This window comes from Scyliorhinus canicula, chromosome 9, assembly GCF_902713615.1.
Source record: "Scyliorhinus canicula chromosome 9, sScyCan1.1, whole genome shotgun sequence".
Taxonomy (NCBI): Eukaryota; Metazoa; Chordata; class Chondrichthyes; order Carcharhiniformes; family Scyliorhinidae; genus Scyliorhinus; species Scyliorhinus canicula.
In genome coordinates this window covers 74,421,604-74,437,463 of record NC_052154.1, presented here as the reverse complement: position 1 = coordinate 74,437,463, position 15,860 = coordinate 74,421,604, and the positions used below count along the sequence as shown (strand labels likewise).

The following is a 15,860-nucleotide window of genomic DNA, read 5'->3' as shown; positions in this document are numbered from 1 at the left end:
TTCTACCAATCATCTTAAATTCATGCCCCCTATAATTATCCCCTCAGCTATGGAAACAAGTATTTCCTGTCAGGCCCCTAATAATTTTGTGGACCTCAATTAGGCCATCCCTTAGCTTCCTTTGTTCTAAGGAAAACAACCCTAGACTATCCAATCTCTCCTCCTAGCTGCAATTTTCAAGCCGAGGCTACATTCTTGTAAATCTCCTGCACTCTCTTCAGAGCAAATATGTCCTTTCTGTAATGTGGTGACCAGAACTGTACACAAAACCCCAGCTGTGACCGAACCAGAGTTTTATACAGTTCCATCATTACATCCCTGCTTTTGTATTCAATACCTTGTCCAATAAAAGAAAACATTCCATATGCTTTTTTACCACCTTATCTACCTACCCTGCCACCTTCAAAGACCTGTGGACATGCACTCCAAGGTCTATAATTTCCTCAACCCCTCTCAAAATCCTCCCATTTACTCTGTATTCCTTAGCTTTGTTTGCCTTCTCGGAACACTTTTTTCCAGATTGAATTCTATTTGTCACTTTTCCTCCCACTCAACCAAACTATTGATATGATTCTGGAATCTACATCTATCCTCTTCACTATCAACTATATGGCCAATTTTTGTGTCGTCAACAGAATTCCCAATCATGCCACCCATATTAATCCAAATGATTTGTGTATACAACAAACAGCAAGGGCCCAAAACTGAGCCCTTTGGAACACCACTGGAAACCACTATCCATTCACAAAAACATACATTGACCATTACCCTTTGTTTCCTGTCACTCTGACCAATCTGCCATACATGAAGCCAGAAACTGAAGAGAAAGGGAATAAAAGTTTGAAATGAAATGAAAATGAAAATCGCTTATTGTCACGAGTAGGCTTCAATGAAGTTACTGTGAAAAGCCCCTAGTCGCCACATTCCGGCGCCTGTTCGGGGAGGCTGGTACGGGAATTGAACCGTGATGCTGGCCTGTCTTGGTCTGCTTTAAAAGCCAGCGATTTAGCCCAGTGTGCAAAATCCTAAAGAAGAGATTTACAAGGGCTCTGTGAAGCGATGGAAAGTTGGTCAACAAGAGTTTTGCAGCAATTATTCTGGAACGTGGCTGTGGTAACAAAGAAAAACAGGTGGTGTTGAATGTGGGATAGCGGAAATGCGGAATGAGTGCCAAAGAATATGTGCAGGCATATGGTAAATCCATAGAGGTAAGAGCCGCAGGTCTGCTCTGGCGAGAGAAGCAAGTGGAATTTAGCAACTCCACCCATCCCCTGAATGAATGAACAAACAAATGAAAAAAAAATGGTCAATGGCAATGTTTGACTTTGTGGGAAATGGCAATATGTGACTTAGTGATGGTATGGATAAGTTGCTGTTTGAGTAGGGGGGTGGTGAGTAGCTTACCCGTACTTGTGTAAAAGGTCACGAATACAGAGAAATGGGAAACATTTACCTGATTGAGTAGTCATTGAGTGGACATTTATTTTGACTCATTTGGTAAATTTGCTGGAGTTTTAAACAGCTGATTAATCTGCAGGAGGACCACAATGTTGAAATGGTTGCAAGTTGCTCTATACAATGGTTCTTTTGTAACTCATTTGTTCTTGACTGTTTGACTCTGTGACCTCTGGCATGTTTACAATGGAATATCCTCTGGTCCTGCCGAGGTACAAGGTTAGCATTGTTTTTTAAGTTATTTGTAGATAGGTTTTTTGGATATTTTTCAACATCAGCATTGCTCAACAGTTTCCTTAGGAAAATTGATGCTGAGTAATTTTGCCTTTGTGTGAAGTCAGCAAGGCATGTCTGCTTTTCCATACTGATGAATGAAGTCTTATTCAGCAAAGTTGCATTGTTAGATTTATTGTGTGCCTGTATTGTGCTGAAAGTTGCCTGCTCCAGGTCTTGGTTCCAAGATGGGCAGTTGAAGAGCAGCGGACAAAACATGTTTGCAATTATTAGCCATTCATTTTGCTCCGAGTGAAGGCTTACAATGCCTTCAACTGTGTTTGAAAGGCATTGTCAAGGATGTAACCTTAGTGTCTGACCTAGAAGGCCCGTACTGTTGTCAAATATTTGAAGGAACATAGACACCGAATCATAGCAGCTAAAATATTCCATTATGAGGAGGCGATGATCCAGACAACAAATAAAAGTGATGGAAAATACAATACTTAGATATTATCTGCATGATCCGCAAGATACCAAGACTCCACTTTCGGGCTCAGCTTCTTCAACATTCACCTCTGTCAAAGATATGTTTTTGTCTTCCTCTGAGCTGGAAGTATTGCATACATTCCTGTTTCAAAGAGATAAGGTAAACCACTAACCACCGGAGATGCACAGTTGTATATGGTTTACTGCCGTTCATCAGTAACCAGAATCTATTTTAAAAATGCAGACCTAACTCGAAGGATCCTATCTTTTCTTATAAAAGAAGTTATCACCAGCTTATGACAATCGAAAATGTGATTCGATCATTTGTATTCAAGAACACTAAATTGGATCAGGTACAGCCCTTCAAGCCTGCTTCACTATTCAATATGATAAGAGCTGATGTCTCCTGTGTTGCTCGTGCTTAACACTCAATTCGTGAGTGTGCTTAACACTCAATTTGGCTCTGTTTCGTTACTTAGCTTTGGAGTCGCCAGGTATCGTTAAGATACCGCCACAAGTTTCAAGGTCACGTTCAAAGCAATAAAACCATACACCAATTAGTAAGTTCAAACAAATGAGTTTATTATAATACAATTATAAACTACTCATGCACACGCTAAGATGACTAAACTATTCCTACCACTAAATAGACCAATACTTATCTGAATAAGGAACTGCCGGATCAGGGGACAATAGCCTCTTGCTCTGCACTGGGTCCGCAGACTTCAAGTTGGTACGGGTTAAAAAGGGGTCAGGAGTGTCTATCTCTGGTAGTGAACGTTGTGAGACACTTACTTTCTGGTGGCTGCTGTCCGAACCTCTCCTCTCGGTCAAGGTCTTCTTCGGTAAAGGCTGGTCGAGAGGGCTGGTCAAGAGAGGAGGGCTAGTCAAGAAGAACGAACTGAGTTTGGGACCTGTCTTTTATAGGTCACAGGGCTTTGCGTCCTTTTGGGCGGACCCTCTATCTGCTGGGGATCGATTGGGTCTCTTCCCAATCGATTTGTTTGAATCCCCCCAATACTGAGGCTGTCCCTCAGCTACTGGGCGGGCCTTCAGGTGCTTTGTCTTCGAACCCCGCTGGTGCCGGGGTGTCTGGCTTCCCATACAATGTTGCAATTACTTCCCTATTTGTGTCCTTTGTCCCTGGGATCGTTCCATTACTATGCTAACTGTCCCGGAGATTGCTTCATTAGTATGCGCAATGTTCGTTTCGGTGCTGTCTGCTCTCTTAGCAGACAGAATACATAGTGGCTTGTTGCAGCCTGCTTGTGCTGCAAACTTTGTCCATTTTACCCTGCAAGCTTTGCGTTCCTCCATTTTGTATTGAGGGAATGGCCAACTTCGGCGGCTACACCTGGTTCACTGAGAGACGAGAAATCTCACTCCCAGCCTTAAGTGTATTCAATGATGGAGCACCTGCAATCCATAGAATTGCTACAGTACAAAAAGAGGCCATTTGGCCCATTAAATCTGCACTGAACCTCTGCAAGAGCACCCAACCTAGACTCACTTCCCCACCCAATTCCCGTAACCCCAACTAACCTGGACATCTTTGGACTGTGGGAGGAAAGTGGAGTACCCGGTGGATACCCACGCAGACACGGCGAGAATAAAGCATCAGGGCATAGCACGGTAGCACAAGTGGATAGCACTGTGGCTTCACAGCGCCAGGGTCCCAGGTTCGATTCCCTGCTGGGTCACTGTGTGGAGTCTGCACGTTCTCCCCTTGTCTGCGTGGGTTTCCTCCGGGTGCCCCGGTTTCCTCCCACAGTCCAAAGATGTGTAGGTTAGGTGCATTGGCCATGCTAAATTGCCTTTTGTGACCAAAAAGGTTAGGAGGGGTTATTGGGTTACGGGGATAGGGTGGAAGTGAGGGCTTAAGTGGGTCAGTGCAGACTCGATGGGCCGAATGACCTCCTTCTGCACTATATGTATGTTCTAACTTGCAAACTCCACACAGCTACCCAAGGTTTGACTCTAACTCTGGTCCCTTGCGCTGTGAGGCAGCAGTGCTGTCCACTGTGCCACTATGCTGCTCTTTTGGGTAGAGAATTCCAAAGATTTTCAAACCGTTGAGTTGAAGCTTCATAGTTTGCTTCCACAACTTTAAAGATCGGCAGAACGTCCGAGAGACGACAAGGTGTGGTGGGACCTGGCTGCACGGGAGGGTGAGGATTTCCTCCTTCCAGGGTAGCTTGCAGATAAAGCATCAGGGCTTCAATGTAATTCAAAGGCAACTCAAGGTTGTTGCCATGATTTATGTTATGCTTTATCCTGCAACCCTGAAAATTGTATCCGACAACTCCCCTAAGTCTTGTGAGTATCCAGCTGCTGCCTTGGCCTTCATTGAATCCACAAAGGACAGCAATTTGGAATGATGGTCTGCAATTTGAACTAACTCGAGCTCTATTCCGGACTCTTTTCCCCATCATCGTGGTGTTGGTCTGAATTTTTTGTCTTTTATCCTGTAAAAGGGAGATGCTAATATGAACACTGTATTGAATGTTCTCGCCTTCTCCTCAAGTGTTTCAAGGACTCTTATTATCTTATCCTAGTCATGGTAGATGTGTCATGAGCTTATTTTCCGTCATTGTTTTCTCCCATCAGTGTTTTAATCATGGCAGAAACAAGTAGTCTCATTGCCGAAGGGTGGTGGTGAATACAGGTCTTCATGGGTGGGTTTAAAATGTGCGAGTGGCTATTTTTTTCTCCTCTTCCCACTGTGGAGAAGGTATCCTGGTGATAACAACAGTATGACTGTGAGGTTAATCCTACGGGTCCTCGGTCTCATTGAATACTGTCCCCTTAGAACTATTGTGGCCGTGATTCTTTTGTATTTTTATTATTGTGGTGCAAAATCCACTCTTATTCTTCTTCCGTGGCCTATGTAACGGCAGCAACTAATCTTAAAATTTAGACAATGTGGACATAGCCTTGTTACATGAAACACATTATAAAATTGAAGCGGGAATGGGTGGGTCTGGTCGAATTCTCTCTTACATCGAGTAATGGGGGTGGGGCGGAAATCCTGATCGACAGAAATATCCCCCTTAAGGTAGATACTTACTAAAGACAAGGAAGGGGGATAGATATGTGATCATTAGATGCTCGGTGCACAGAGATATTGGGCGGAATCCCCCCCCCCCCCCCCCCCCCCCCCCCCCCGGCTGGGTGGGAGAATTGGCGGGGCGCCGAGCGAGTGCTGCCCTGGCACCCGCGTGCGATTCTCCCACCGTCGCCCCAAAGCGGCGCGGCGAGATGCACGGCTGGCTGTTGGGAGGCTCGCCGTTTGTAACGGGCGAGTGGCGATTTTCCGGCCCGGATGGGCCGAGCGGCCTGCCCAACACGACAGGTTCCCGCCGGCACCGTCCACATCTGGTCGCTGCCGGTGGGAACAGCGCGGAAACGCTGTGGGTGGGGTTCTTGCACCGGGGGGCCTCAAAAGGGCTCTGGCCCGCGATCGGTGCCCACCGATCGGCGGGCTGGCCTATCTGAAGGAGGACCTCCTTTCCTCCGCCGCCCCGCAAGATCCATCCAACATCTTCTTGCGGGGAGGACGGCAACCACGCATGTGCGGGTTGGCGCAGGCCAACCTGCGCATGCGCAGGTGACGTCATTTACGCGGCTTTTACGTAAATGACGCGGCGCCGCTCCTAGCCCCCCCGGGGGCGGGAGAATAGGGGGTGGGAGCGGCCTCTGATGCCAGAGTGAAACACTCCGGTTTTCACTCCGGCGTCAGGACTTAGTCTCTCGATGGGAGAATTGTGCCCAATGTTTCAACAATGAATGTGTACTGACCTCCGAAATACTCTATGGGGTTTATCACCCAAGGCTTTTTTTGGACTTTGCAGAGTTGTTTTCAGCTAACTCCTTTGTGGCTGGTGACTTTAACAGCCACCTGAACTCACTTGTAGATTGGTTCCCAGTTACTAGGAACCCTCTTACACTACAAGCTAGGGTGTTGGTACCGGTATGCAAGGAGGTGGGTGATGTGGATGTTTGTTTCTTTTCAGCCCCTCATCAGTCATACTAGAATTGACGACTGCTTTGTGCTGAGGGCAATCCTACATCTGGTATCTTTCTGCTCTACAGGTAGCATTGTCATTTTGGGCCATGCCCTCATTTTCTTGGAATTTTTGCTTGAGCTGCCCCCCCCCCCCCCCAGAGCATGACGGTTTGATACTCCCTTGATAAGAGGTACATCACTTGCTGTGCATTTTAAAAGAGTTTGAGATTTTTTCTCAGTCAACTTGACTCCTAGTGTTTCCCCCTCTGTTTTGTGGGAAACGTGTAAATGTTGTGCTATAGGGCTAATTATCTCTTACACAGCTAATAAAAGGTGTAAGGTGTTGGAGAGCCAGCTCTGGTTGGAGGTTTGATTGGTGAAAGCAGAGGAGAGGGCCCCCAACAGTCAATTGTTGGATGAGGTTAATGCTTCAATGGTAGCTCTTGATTCCTATTGATTCAGCAAGCGTGAAAAGTTTAATGTTTGCGAGAAGTTTGGAAATAAGCCGAGCAAGTATCTGGCATATTTAACTAAGAGGAAGGCTGACTCTAGGGTATTCTTTTTTTTTTGGGAGGTGGGGGGGCGGGGGAGGGGGGGGGGGGGTAGGAGGATAAGAGGGTCATGATGACACAGGAGATAAATGAAACTTATAAGGAATTTTATGTGGGGTTATACAAGTCTGGTGATGTAATGGCAGATCTGGAGCATTTTTTCTCTTCCCTTGGGCTTCCATTGGCCTCAGAGAGCCAATGCTTGATTCTTAATGTTCCTCTCTCTGAAGAAAAGGTAGCCATGGCCATTACCTTCAGCCAGGTTAAAGCTTAGGGAGTTTAAAGATTTGGTGTTGGATCCGTTGGTGAGTATGTGTTACCACTCTTTGAGGCAGGGCTGTTGCGTTGATACTTTGTGAGGCTAATATTTCCTTAATTTTGTAAGTGGCTAAGGATCCAGAGGATTGTGGCTCTTCCAGGCCAATTTCGCTCCTGAAAGTTGACTTGAAATTATTGTCCAAGATTCTGGCAAGAAGATTGGACGAAGTTGTTCTGACAATCGTTCGGGAGGACCAGACTGGGTTTATCAGGGGAAGACTTTCCAGTAACAATTTTAGAAGACTGCTGAACGTGATTTAGGCTTTTCAGAAAAGTACACTGGATGGCCTGGTGATTTCCCTGGATGTAGAGAAAGCTTTTCATCGAGTTGAATGGAATTATTTGGTTTCTATGCTGCCAGGTTTTGGATCGGTTGAAAATTATATATTTTTAAAATAAATTTAGAGTACCCAATTCAGTTTTTCCAATTAAGGGGCAATTTAGCGTCGCCAATCCACCTACCCTGCACATCTTTGGGTTGTGGGGGCGAAACCCACGCAGACACGGGGAGAATGGGCAAACTCCATACGGACAGTGACCCAGAGCCGCGATCGAACCTAGGAACTCGGCGCCTTGAACAAGCAGTGCTAACCACTGTGCCACCATGCTGCCAGAGGATTATATTAAGTGGATTCAACTATTGTATCACAGACCTGTGGCAGCAGTGCTCACAAACTGTTTACGGTCGATGGAATTTTGTGCTTCAAGACGGGACTATACAGGGCTGTTCTCTATGCCCCTTGTTTGTGTTGGCTGTTGTGCCATTGGCAGAGGCAATTGGAACAGATTCCCTGATATCAGGATTAGAGTGTTGTATGGGGCCAACTTTTCTCAGTTAATCGCAACTATTAGATGGGTCTAACTCGTTGGTCGGTCCTACAGATTTCTTGGCTCGGAAGGATCGCCCTAATTAAAATGAACGTGTTGCCTAGATTGCTATACACGCTGCAGATACTGCTTATACTGTTGTCGGTTAGTGTTGCTGAGGAAATTAATGGAATGATTAATGCATTTATCTGGAACAAGAAGAAATCTCGCCTCAAGTTTGTAATGTGGCGACTAGGGGTTTTTCACAGTAACTTCATACTTGACACAATAAATGATGATGATTATTATTATTAAGCCTCAACTACCAGGAGATATTCTCCTGAATATTAGACTATATCAACTGGCTCCTCATCTAAGATTTAAAAGGGATTGGGTTAGGAAGGACTCTACAACCATTTGGCTCGATACTGAAGTAGGCCAGTCAGTTTATCCTGTACAGGTCTTATTATTTTGTGCTGACTTTAAGGCAAGTTCTGCTAAGTGTGATAATCCAGCCTTTTTAAGTACTCTTAGAGCGTGGAGATTGGTATGTCAACTAGAAGGAAGATCTAAATTGACTTCCACTCCCCTGTCCAGGGCAGTCCAGACTATCCACCTGGTCTAAGTGACCATGGATTCGATAGCTGAGGAGATAGAGGCATTTGTATGTTCGGAGATATGTTCAGAAATGCTTCCTTGTCGTCCTTTAAGCAGCTATGAAAGCAGTTTGACATTCTGAGATAGTTTTTTCTTTAAGTATTTGCAACTTAGAGACTTTTATCTTTAATAAGACAACCTGGGGTCTTGACTCCTCAATTTCCCCGGTGAAAAGAACCTTGAACTGATTGGAGCCGAAACAATTAATGAGCAAGTTCTATGATGCTTTAAATTCCAGATCTTGCATTAGCACGTTGAGTGCATTACAGTCATGGGAAAAGGACTTGGCAATCAATATCGATGAGGAGACATGGGGTAACATATGGGACTATGTCAGTGAAATTTCAGTTTGCAATAAAATGGAGACTCAGTTCAAGATACTGCACTGTCTTCATATTACGCCTAGTCTTAGACACAGGTTTGATCCTGCTATATATCTGATGTGCCTAAAGTGCCTGGTAATTGAGGGTGAGTGTATCCACTGTTTATGGGATTGTCAGGATTCAATCCTATTGCTCTGGTGTGGTCAGAGAGGAGAGGATTTTTGATTGAGCTTTTAGAATCTAATCATGGTTTATTGATTCTGGGCCTTCCAGATGTGAGAATTATTGATTCTAACGATAAACGGCAGTGCAATATCCTGAACTTTGCAGCTTGCTAGAACACCCTCTATGCTCTTGGATCAGTGACAAACATCAAATCCCGACAGTGCAGAAGGAGGCCACTCAGCCCATTGAGATTGCACCGACCCGTTGGAATAGAACCCAGGTCCCTGATGCTGTGAGGCAGCAGTGCTAACCACTGTGCCACTGCTGCCCTTCAATCCAAAACTGGCATAGGCAAGCCTATGGAATTCCTGACCTCTGTGATCCACTCTCCGATGCATTCCGTAAAGTATGGGATCCCTATCTTAAATTCATAGGCTCTATCTTGGATGACCTGCTCCTGTTGGGCTTTCCGTGAATTAATTCATATTGTTAGGCTTGATATCTAAATACGTTAAGGCTTGCGATCTGAATTGCTATCCTTCTATACTTGCACGATCTTACCCCTCTTTCCCCGACTCAATGTGTTCACTGTGTTGGATTGATCCCACATTTGACCTAGATTGGTTCCTTAAGTATAGTGTTCTGTTCTGCTTGTATTTATGCTGGAATAACTCGCTCTGTTCTGTACCCGTTTTGCTCTGATTTTTTTTTGTTACTTTATTGCGTTTATTGTCAAATAAATGGGGGAAAAAACCAAATTAAAAATATATTATAAAGAACATGAAATAATTTAAGTTGCCAATTGGAAATATTGCTTCAAATAAAGAAGCAAGAGTTATGCAGTAAATTTAGCTTCTGGAGTTAGTGCAAGCCTATGCTACAAGTAAATGGCTTTTATTGTTTTTTCTCTTCAGTAACCTTTGGAAGCACCAGAAGCTATTGTCCATTGACTTGGACAAAGTGGTTCTGCCGAATTTCAAGCCAAACCGTCCCCAAGTGCGACCTTTATCACCAGGTGAAAGTGGGGCCTGGGACATTCCTGGAGGTGAGTACTGGAGTCACAACATTTACCTCATGTACTTTGAGCAGTTGGAAAGTAAAACGCCTCCAGGGTGACAATGTTGCTCCCAGCCCAGACTGTCAAAGGCCATGTATTCCAACAGTTCACAAGTGAAAGAAAAATAGGAATGTATGCACAAATAACTCTTTCTTGTTAACATTTAAAGGATAGTTTCAAAAATGTTGCTCAGTATTTTGTGCTGTGAAATACTGGGTAACCTGTCATGCAATTGATATTGCCTTTATATTGATAAAAGTTCATAATGGAAGACCTTTATTTGTAATGCCTTCGTTTCTGAGTGACCTTGAGAGGGTTGTAAGATTGGAAGGAGAGGTGGGAAATTGAATGAGTAAAATAGTATTACAGATACTGAAAATTTTTGGATTTTGTTGCGTTTGCTTGATTAAAGATTCTGTTAATAGAGTGAACTAGTTACGAGAAGAATAATTTCTTTAGGGCGCCATAAATCTCTCAACAACAAACTTAGTCTGCTGCAAGTAGTTGGAGCTAGAATAATTTAAGACAATCCAAGATCTAAAATTGTGAAAATCCCAGATAATCTTTTAGAGAAATAGGTTAAATTTTTCAATTATCTGCAGTACAGCAAAAACTAGACTGTTGAATTTATGCAGCTAATTGGATAAGTTCTTGTCTTGCGTTTTAAAAGAATGTTTAATGTTGTACCAGTGAAACCTGGATTAGGATGATTGACTTGTGACCATAGACTTTGAATACCTATATTTTCAGAAGCAAGACGAGAGAGTTCAACAGCATTAAATGAAAAAAAAACAACCAGCATAATGTTCGCTCTGTTATACAGGAGCTTTTTTTTCTGTTGCATTGCCTCCAGAAAATTCTATCTAGATAATTATCTTCGCCAAGTTCCTCACTGAATGGAGTGCTCAGCCAATTCACGTGATTACAGCCTAGCATGGGCCATTTTGTGATGGCACATGTATTTTCCCACTGTTGGAGCACCCCCTCTCCTCTGGGCATGCTCCAACACTGCATGCTCTCTTCAGGCAGCTTCCCAGTGGCAAGCCTGATGGCCATGGGAGCCATAAGACATAGGAGTGAAAGTAAGGCCATTCGGCCCATCAAGTCCACTCCGCCATTCAATCATGGCTGATGGGCATTTCAACTCCACCTACCAGCATTCTCCCCGTAGCCCTTAATTCCTCGCGACATCAAGAATTTATCTATCTCTGCCTTGAAGCCATTTAGCGTCCCGGCCTCCACTGCACTCCGCGGCAATGAATTCCACAGGCCCACCACTCTCTGGCTGAAGAAATGTCTCCGCATTTCTGTTCTGAATTTACCCCCTCTAATTCTAAGGCTGTGCCCACGGGTCCTCGTCTCCTCGCCTAACGGAAACAGTTTCTTTGCGTCCACCCTTTCTAAGCCATGTATTATCTTGTAAGTTTCTATTAGATCTCCCCTTAACCTTCTAAACTCCAATGAATACAATCCCAGGATCCTCAGCCGTTCCTCATATGTTAGACCCGCCATTCCAGGGATCATCCGTGTGAATCTCCGCTGGACACGCTCCATTGCCAGTATGTCCACAGAGGCTCTGTGCCCTGGTGACGGATCCACAGGTATCAAGGACTGCAACTGACCCTATTCCTGAGGAGGGTTTTCTATTCCACCCTGATGGTCCCACTGGCTTTGGGCCTCATTGTCGATTTCTCTGCTGGCAACCAAGGGCAGCCTTCATGTTGAGGTGCCCTTTTGTTCGCCTGCCTCAGCAGCCAAGTGGGTCTACTGGTCTGTTGTGTCAGGTCCACCTCCTTAATTGAAATTGTCTTCCAGAGGCAACTTTTAATTGACCAGCTCTGGGGAAAATCACAACCAGCATCCTGTCACGACCACTTCAGAGTTTGTCCCTGCCAGAATTGAAGCAAATGTCAGGCTAGTGACCTAAGTGGGGAAAATCTGTCTCTAAATCTCAGAACCAATATAGGGTGAGCGCAACATAAGTTCCAGATAACCAGATGGAGCTTTGTTGTTTGTGGGCTTGTCTAGACCAAGCTGCCCACCTGTCCCATGGTATATTGAATCAAAGACAAAGAACAAAGAAAATTACAGCGCAGGAACAGGCCCTTCGGCCCTCCCAGCCTGCGCCGATCCAGATCCTTTATCTAAATCTGTCGCCTATTTTCCAAGGATCTACTTCCCTCTGTTCCCTGCCCGTTCATATATCTGTCTAGATGCATCTTAAATTATGCTATCGTGCCCGCCTCTACCACCTCCGTTGGCAAAGCGTTCCAGGCACCCACCACCCACTGCGTAAAAAAACCTCCCACGCACATCTCCCTTAAACTTTCCCCCTCTCACCTTGAAATCGTGACCCCTTGTAATTGACACCCCCCACTCTTGGAAAAAGCTTGTTGCTATCCACCCTGTCCATACCTCTCATAATTTTATAGACCTCAATCAGGTCCCCCCTCAACCTCCGTCTTTCCAACGAAAACAATCCTAATCTACTCAACCTTTCTTCATAGCTAGCACCCTCCATACCAGGCAACATCCTGGTGAACCTCCTCTGCACCCTCTCTAGGAATCGTCTGGTTAGGGGCTGGTTTAGCTCACAAGGCTAAATCGCTGGCTTATAAAGCAGACCAAGCAGGCCAGCAGCACGGTTCGATTCCCGTACCAGCCTCCCCGGACAGGCGCCGGAATGTGGCGACTAGGGGCTTTTCACAGTAACTTCATTGAAGCCTACTCGTGACAATAAGCGATTTTCATTTCATTTCATTTCTAAAGCATTCACATCCTCCTGGTAATGTGGCGATGAGAACTGCACGCAGTATTCCAAATGTGGCCTAACCAAAGTCATATACAACTGTAACATGACCTGCCGACTCTTGTACTCAATATCCCATCCGATGAAGGCAAGCATGCTGTATGCCTTCTTGACCACTCTATCAACCTGCGTTGCCACCTTCAGGGTACAATGGACCTGAACTCCCAGATCTCTCTGTACATCAATTTTCCCCAGGACTCTTCCATTGACCGTATAGTCCACTCTTGAATTAGATCTTCCAAAATGCATCACCTCGCATATGCTTGGATTGAACTCCATCTGCCATTTCTCTGCCCAATTCTCCAATCTATCTATATTTTGCTGTATTCTCTAACAGTCCTCCTCACTATCTGCAACTCCACCAATCTTAGTATCATCTGCAAACTTGCTAATCAGACCACCTATACCTTCCTCCAGATCATTTATGTATATCACAAACAACAGTGGTCCGAGCACGGATCCCTGTGGAACACCACTAGTCACCTTTCTCCATTTTGAGACACTCCCTTCCACCACTACTCTCTGTCTCCTGTTGCCCAGCCAGTTCTTTATCCATCTAGCTAGTACACCCTGAACCCCATACGACTTCACTTTTTCCATCAACCTGCCATGGGAAACTTTATCAAACGTCTTACTGAAGTCCATGTATATGACATCTACAGCCCTTCCCTCATCAATTAACTTTGTCACTTCCTCAAAGAATTCTATTAGGTTTGTAAGACATGACCTTCCCTGCACAAAACCATGCTGCCTATCACTGATAAGTCTATATTCTTCCAAATGTGAATAGATCCTATCCCTCAGTATCTTCTCCAACAGTTTGCCTACCACTGACGTCAAGCTCACAGGTCTATAATTGCCTGGATTATCCCTGCTACCCTTCTTAAACAAAGGGACAGCATTAGCAATTCTCCAGTCCTCCGGGACCTCCCCCATGCTCAAGGATGCTGCAAAGATATCTGTTAAGGTCCCAGCTATTTCGTCCCTCGCTTCCCTCAGCAACCTGGGATAGATCCCATCCGGATCTGGGGACTTGTCCACCTTAATGCCTTTTAGCATACCCAAAACATCCCCCTTCCTTATGCCGACTTGACCTAGAGTTTTTAAACATCCATCTCCAGCCTCAAGATCCGTCATGTCCCCCTCCTTGGTGAATACCGATGCAAAGTACTCATTAAGAAACTCACCCATTTCCTCTGACTCCATGCATAAATTCCCTCTTTTGTCTTTGAGTGGGCCAATTCTTTCTCTAGTTACCCTCTTGCTCCTTATATACGAATAAAAGGCTTGGGATTTTCCTTAACCCTATTAGCCAAATCAAAACTGTATTCATCTTTATTTCCCAAGTGCAGGGATTATTAAAGCTTGCTCAACTTTATTGCATGCCTTTTATCTGGGCAAGCAACGTAACCTATTGAGATGTTGAGTTAAATGTACTTCACAGGTAGTTAAATTGTCCAAGTGGCTGTTGGATTTGTTATATTCATTACAAGTGTCCTGTATATTTCTCACGCCAGCTTATTTAACATTTGCAGCAGTATAGACTTGGTCTACCGTTCACTGATAATGTAGTGATGTTTCCAATTGTAGAAAGATCTTTTGAGCTGAGAAAACAAAGTTGCATTATTAGGGATGCAAATAACTTGTCCTCTTTTTAACATAATGCTTTAGTATCAGCAGTGTGTGTTCTAATTACTATCTTCTAAATTATGTGGAGATTATCTATTTTAGTCCTCAGTTTTGAACCTTTAAAAGCGGGAACTGCTTTCTTTTAAAAGGAACTGCCAAATCTCCACTATTTCCTGGGTCTTGCATGTACCAGCTGACTGATAGAATCTGTGATAGAAGATGACTATGGCTTCTCGTTAACCTGAGGGCCAATCCACATTTACTTGTCATTCTTCTACTTCAGCTGAATGATGTAAGTAGAGTACTGTGGCATTTAATTGTTATTTGTTTGCTTTTAAGGTATAATGCCTGGTCGCTATAACCAAGACGTGGGGCAGACGATTCCAGTTTTTGCTTTCCTCGGTGCTATGGTGGTGCTGGCGTTCTTTGTGGTGCAGATAAAGTCTAAGAGCAAGCCAAAGAGACGGAAGCCACGAGTCAAACGTCCTCTGCTGCTTCAGCAGGTGCACCCGCCTAAGACGCCCTCTGTATGATCGGGCCAGTGGACATGGACTGATCAAGACACATCCACTGTGGACAGGGAATTGTGCTGTTGGCTGCTCCAAATAAGTGTTGTAAAAATATTCAGTAAAGGCACTTCATGGGTTCACTGACATTTTTGACACATTTAAGACAATGTGGTTTTAGCTGAGTTGAGGAGACCTTTTTTTTTACAGCGACCATAACCACCAAAGACATTGTGTTTGGTTGCTTTGTATTTATATTCCCCTGGGAACAAAATTGTTCTAACAAATCAGCCAGTACAGACATTGGGACACCTTGCTTCAGTTCTTGGTTTTCTTTTATTGTCATCATGTAGAATACTTGTTACAAGGGCATTTATAGGTGAGAAATGTATTTTGTAACATGAATCTGCAGCCTTGCCATACTCTAGTAAAGATCGAATTACTGATACAGATAATGTGGACGATGGCACCTGGCAAGAATAATTGATAATAACTGTACCAAGGCGCTTTGTGCTTGAATTGACTTATTTTTATAAAATGGAAACTGCTATAATTCACTGTAAATATTTAAGATGGCAGTTTGCAACCTATTTTCACCATTATCGGTGGAATAAATTTACAGCTCTGCAAATAGATACTTTCTGGAAAATTGATTCGATTTTTGACCATTCTAATTGCACCTTAAAGGTAGATGTGTGCATGTGATAGCCAGGAGTTCAAGCAATCCTTTCAAAATGTGTTGGGCAGTTTAGTCATGCAACATCTTTTTATTATCTGATCAGGATTTTGACCGATGCTTGCAAAATGTCAATGGGTGATTATGTTTTCATGTGTTTTAACCCAATGCTGTTGATGGCCTGAGCTGTTAGTTAACT

At 44.2% G+C, this 15,860-nt stretch overlaps 1 protein-coding gene across 2 annotated transcripts in view; it reads left to right on the top strand.

Annotated features, from left to right (window-relative positions):
- Positions 1-15,620, top strand: part of mbtps1 (membrane-bound transcription factor peptidase, site 1) — a 137,987-nt gene extending 122,367 nt beyond the window's left edge. For both annotated transcript variants that reach the window (XM_038806916.1, XM_038806915.1), the window contains exons 22-23: positions 9,899-10,029; positions 14,819-15,620. In XM_038806916.1, coding sequence (XP_038662844.1) covers positions 9,899-10,029; positions 14,819-15,012 — 325 coding nt within the window. In that variant the 3' untranslated portion in view covers positions 15,013-15,620. The remainder of the gene's footprint in view (positions 1-9,898; positions 10,030-14,818) is intronic.
- Positions 15,621-15,860: the final 240 nt, after the last annotated feature.